Source organism: Leucoraja erinacea, chromosome 28 (assembly GCF_028641065.1).
Source record: "Leucoraja erinacea ecotype New England chromosome 28, Leri_hhj_1, whole genome shotgun sequence".
Taxonomy (NCBI): Eukaryota; Metazoa; Chordata; class Chondrichthyes; order Rajiformes; family Rajidae; genus Leucoraja; species Leucoraja erinaceus.
This window is the reverse complement of record NC_073404.1, coordinates 8318640-8324639: the sequence shown is the minus strand read 5'-3', so window position 1 is coordinate 8324639 and position 6000 is coordinate 8318640. Positions and strand designations below refer to the sequence as shown.

At 43.8% G+C, this 6000-nt stretch overlaps 1 protein-coding gene across 1 annotated transcript in view; it reads right to left on the bottom strand.

The window, feature by feature from the left end:
- Positions 1–309: 309 nt before the first annotated feature.
- LOC129710561 (aldehyde dehydrogenase family 3 member A2-like) overlaps positions 310–6000 on the bottom strand; it is a 32630-nt gene continuing 26939 nt past the window's right edge. Inside the window, exons 10-11 of the mRNA XM_055657645.1 lie at positions 3693–3907; positions 310–2476 (exon numbers count right to left, since the gene is read on the bottom strand). Coding sequence (XP_055513620.1) covers positions 3738–3907 — 170 coding nt within the window. The 3' untranslated portion in view covers positions 310–2476; positions 3693–3737. The remainder of the gene's footprint in view (positions 2477–3692; positions 3908–6000) is intronic.

Sequence of the window (6000 nt, the reverse complement as noted above, 5' to 3'; positions counted from 1 at the left end):
TGATGCTGTGAGGCAGCAACTCTACCACCGCGCCACCGCGCGCCCCTTGGAGTTTAAACCACAGCACAGACTAGAAATAACATTTCTAATTTCATAAACTCATTACTAGTCACAGCTGTCTGAAATATTACTGCCATTAATAACTCTTTAAAAACGTCACTTTGATTTGTGGTAAAGCTCAGTGCTGGACCGGTGGTGAAAAGAGGATCCAGCCCCACAGTCTAATCGACTCTGCAATTCTTTGGATTTTTTAAGAGACTGGAAGCTGTTTTCAGATATAGAATAAATCAGAACATCAAGATCTACTACTTGAGGTCATGAAATTTAAAGGCAATTTAATAGAAAAACTGTCCTAAGATGATAAGTAAATAAAGCAGAAAAATAAAATGGAACACCCTAACCAATTTACATGTGATTATGGGGAATGTTTTCTTTTCTCCCCAGCAAAGATGAATAGTCCATCAATCCAAGAGATACAGGTTGAATGTGTCTGCTCTTTTCCAGCTGCCTGCAGTTTTCCATTTGACGAGATTGGATATGAAAACCGGAGAGATGAAAATCCAGGAACATTTCTCACCCCCGACATCGCTTGAAATACATCCTTTTTCCCGAGATGTTTTATGCCGGCTTCTTCACACTTCATCCCAGTTTGTTTTTTTTTTAAATCGGGAGAAATGTTCCTTCTTGGGCAAACCCTCGGGATCAAGCTTAATTTGCTTCCATCCATTTTTTTTGGGCCAAAGTTGGGAACTACAGGCTCTTCCTCAGACGGAGCAGGAGATGACTGACTGGATGGATAGGCCGTGAGGTGAAGCCCGGCTTCAACCAATTATGCTGCCATTCCGCACACTCGATTTCCGGGTTCTCTGTCCCATCCCAAATGCTCCTGCTCCACTGTGAGCAGTCGTGGGATGGAGATTCCCAGTGGTCAGCAGGGATCTTGCATTTCCGTATGGAGGCTTTGAGCACATCTCCTTGAATCATTTCCTTTCTCCTCCTGATGATCTCTTCCCCGACAGAACTCGGAATAGCATCCGTTTTGGGAGACTGGTGTCAGCAGACTGGAGTAACAAAGCTGGCAGTACTGTAACTAGAACTGCTCCTTGCATAACCTCAGCAAGTCCCAACTGGTTCACCGGGGCAGCAGAAATTGATGAAGTACAATCACTGTTGGTGCGTATGAAGGAGAGGACGAAAATATAAGGTGCAGGAGGAACATGGAGGGGAAAGTGTGCGTGCAGAGCGGAACTCATGCACGACTTATCTTGATTCAGTACTTCGCCACATCTGGCAGGCCCTGCTCCACAATGATTAAAACATTTAGGTCCAGAGGAGGTTTACGAGAATGATCCCTGGGATGATTGGATTAACATATGAGGAGCGTTTGACGGCACTGGGCCTCTACTTGCTGGAGTTTAGAAGGATGAGGGGGAACCTCATTGAAACTTACTGAATAGTGAAAGGCCTGGATAGAGTGGATGTGGAGAGGATGTTTCCACTAGTGGGAGAGTCTAGGACCAGAGGTCATAACCTCAGAATAAAAGGACGTACCTTTAGAAAGGGGATGAGAATGATTTTTTTTGGTCAGATTGTGGTGAATCTGTGGAATTCATCGCCACAGAGGGCTGTGGAAGCCAAATCAATGGATATTTTTAAGGTGGAGATTGTCAGTTCTTGATTAGTACGGGTGTCAGGGGTTATGGGGAGAAGGCAGGAGAATGGGGTTGAGAGGGAAAGATAGATCAACCACGATTGAATAGTAGAGTAGACTGGATGGGCTGAATGGCCTAATTCTGCTCCTTGAGCTTATGAACATTTATTCACCTCGTTAACAAGGGGATAAAGTCTGTGTGGCACAATACCAGTGAAACAGCTGTCTGGAATGTTTAGAGAGAGGAAGTTTATCTGTGTGTGTGATTAAACCTTAGTAATAACATACCAATAGAATTCTCTGCCACAGTGGAGGCCAATTCACTGGATGTTTTCAAGAGAGAGATAGATTTAGCTCTTAGGGCTAATGGATTCAAGGGATATGGGATATGGGGAAAAAGCAGGAAACGGATACTGATTTTAGATGATCAACCATGATCATATTGAATGGCTCGAAGGGCAGAATGGCATACTCCTGCACCTATTTTCTATCTTTCTATCCTTAGTAAGATTATAAAATAGACTCTGCTTCTAGTGAGGAAGGGATAAGTGTTTAGCAGACACTCAGACATCACTGTAGGGAACTCCGCTCGGCTCACTTTACCAGTGAGGCATCAGACCCTCAGCAATGTATCGCAGTTGTGCAAAAATGATAACGTTTGTTATGATTTAATGGGATGTTCCAATAGAAGAGTTAGATTATGCGAGTAACGGTGATTTAGTCTGATTTGCGTGTGGTTCGTTCAGCTGGTTCTTCCCATAAAGTAGTGGGCTTGCACAGGAGCTCAATCCTGAGGTCGTCAGAAGGTCAGCCAACAATGACCATCTGTAATAAAGCAGGAGGGAACATGCAGAATTAATATACCTTGACTACCTGGAGGATCTAACATGTGATCATCAAATACATCCTAAGATAGACACAAAGTCTACTCAGCGGGACAGGCCGCATCTCCGGATAGAAGGAATGGGTGACGTTTCGGGTCGAGACCCTTCATCAGACTGAATCAGGGACGAGGGAGATACAGAGATAAGGAAGTATAAGGTGTGAAAATGGGACAACGGGATTGGTGATTGAGGAACATGTAGAATAGATCATTGTTAGCTAGGTGATAGTAACAACAAAGCCAACAGAGATAAAATGTAAACACACTGTCAGACTAGTCGGAGAACTGGGAAGGGGGTGAAATGGAGAGAGAGGGAAGGGAAAGATTACTTGAAGTTAGAGAGGTCAATATTGATACCGCTGGGATGTAAGCTGCCCAAGTGAAATATGAGGTGTTGTTCCTCCAATTTGCATTGGGCCTCACCCAAAAGGTCACCCATTCTACCCTTCTCTCCAGAGATGCTGCCTGTCCTGCTGTTACTCCAGCATTTGTGTCTATCTTCGGTTTAAACCAGCATCTGCAGTTCCTTCCTGCACCATTTTCTATTAGTCAGATGGAAACATAAAAGGTTCAACACGTCTGCCATGTGTAAATATATGCTTGTTGTCCTCAGCCTCCTCACCCTCCGTCCCATGTGTAAACTTCAAAACATTTGGATCAAATAAATCAAAATAATCTCATGTTCTCTCAGCACTGATACACCTCGGAGAGCAACCATTTAACAAAGATGATCATTTCATTGGGGACATAGTGATCAGTCCATCCATAGAAGAAACAATGGTATTAGTCACCAAAGCAGAGGTCAAAAGACATTGGGTATATTGGAATGCCAGGTTCCCTTCATCTACCAGTTTTAAGACATATTTTAGTCTGAAGAAGGATCCTGACCCAAAATGTCACTTACGTATTCATTCCCTCTACAGATGCTGCCTGACCTGCTGAGTTACTCAAGCACTTTTATATTTTATTGAATATACTTTGCCTCTCCTTCGCTATTATGGGTCAGAATACTAACATTTCCTATTCAACACCATGGGAGTAGCTTAACTGGAAAAGCTGGCAGCCTTCCAGAGCCAAACACTTCTCTTTCTCAAATGCAAATAGGAGATGGACAAAGATTCCCACAGTTGCCTACGTCCATGGAACAAATCAAACTACCTTCAGATCGCAATGAGAACACGTGCTCACAATCTGCCACATTCTTCAATTCTTCTTCAGCAGCCAGCTGGTCCACTTGAGCTTGGAGTCAGTGGAGGGCGCGTACCGGACACTGTTAAACTTTTCCATGCCCAGCGACTTCAACACACAAGCTCGGCGATGACTGAACGTATCAAAGCTGTGTTTGCCGTGGTACGCCCCAAAGCCACTCTCACCTGTGAAAAGGCAGAACATCATTAGTTTTGTAAAAATAAAAATTGGGAAAATACAATATTGAAACATAGAAAATAGGTGCAGGAGTAGGCCATTCAGCCCTTCGAGCCTACACCGCCATTCAATATAATCATGGCTGATCATCCAACTCAGTATCCTGTACCTGCCTTCTCTCCATACCCCCTGATCCCTTTAGCCACAAGGGCGACATCTAACTCCCTCTTAAATATAGCAAATGAACTGGCCTCAACTACCTTCTGCGGGAGAGAGTTCCAGAGATTCACCACTCTCTGTGTGAAAAAGGTTTTCCTCATCTCGGTCCTAAAAGATTTCCCCTTTATCCTTAAACTGTGAACTGTGACCCCTTGTTCTGGATGTGACCCCTTGTTCTGGATATGATCATGGATCGTATGGATCATGTCTACTCTGCCAGATCATGGTCAATCTATCTTTTCCTCTCAATCCCATTCTCCTGCCTTCTTCCCACAGCCTCTGACACGCTTAGTAATCAAGAATCTGTCAAACTCGCGTCAGAAATACCCAATGACAAGGCCTCCTCAGCCATTTGTGGCAATGAATTCCACAGATTCACCACCCTCTTAAGAAGGACATTCCTCATCTCCTTTCTTAATGTGTGTCCTTTTATTCTGAGGCTAGCGCTGTGTTCCTAAACTCACCCACGTGTGGAAACATCCTCAAATGAACCTCAACCAAAACCACTAAATCCCTTTCTGGAGCTTCTCGGACAGCACATACGTAGTTACGTGGATGGATTGGTGCCAGTCTCACTCCAGTACAGCCACCTCGAAGGAAATGCGCTTGGAGTTACACCGTCTCAGAAGGATCTGCAGAATAACCCCTCTCACTGCCAGTCAAACGGGTCTTGGTGCCTGTTTGAAAGTACTGGTGACGAGGCATGCTGCTGTACAACTACTTGGGACTACCATTCACCAGGGACCATTGTTCTCTTTTATGTGTCCTGGGGATATTCCATGCTGCCCACTGCCCAAATGGCATGTTCTTCCGCACAGACTATTCCACGGGGGAGGGGTACTATGGCGCAGGCCAAATGATCTGTGGTTAGACCCATTGTCTACAATACCATTTCAGATCCACTTCCAGTACATACTTGCACTTATTTCTATACTTAATGGGTTGGACACCGCGGATGCAACTACACATAACTATAAACAGTTCCAGCCAGCATATCTTCTGAGGCATCACTCATTATGATCACTGGAGGCTTGTATTATAATTCTGTTACAATGAAATTTGTCCCTTCAAGATCAGACTATAACTTATTAAATAAAAATGTCACTGATTTGAGCAAGAGGTTTTGTGCAATATGATATATGAATGAACTTTATTTATCCCAGGAGGGAAATTGGTCATTGTATTTAATATATGGTAGGTAGATTAAAAAAATGCCTCTGAGTTTGGCTTGTAATTGACAAGTGCCCTGTGTTTGTAATACAACTGGAGTATTGTGGTGCGAGCTTGGATGACAACCAAACTGTTTTATTGATGGATTGTGCAGCCTACTTCATCCATATTTATTTTGTGAGGAATGCAGATAAGGGCAAAGGCCACAGCAAAACTGGAATAAACTGGTATGATTGGGAATGATTTAAAAGGGATCGGAGGAGCGTTTTCCACACGGACACCGGTGGGTGCATGGAACAAACTGCCATAGGTGGTGGTGGAGGCGGTTATAATTGCAATGTTTACAGACATATGGACAGGAAAGGTTTAGTGGAAAATGGATCAAACACAAGCAAATGGAATTATTGTAGACAGACATATTGGGTAGCACAGACAAAATGGACTGAAGGACCTGTTATTATGGAAACATAGAAAATAGGTGCAAGAGGAAGCCATTCGGCCCTTCGAGCCAGCACCACCATTCATTGTGATCATGGCTGATCATCCACAATCAGTAACCCATGCCTGCCTTCTCCCCATACCCTTTGATTCCACTACCCCCTAGAACTCTATCTAAGTCTCTTTTAAATTAATCCAGTGAATTGGCCTCCACTGCCTTCTGTGGCAGAGAATTCCGCAAATTCACAACTTTCTGGGTGAAAAAAGTTTTTTT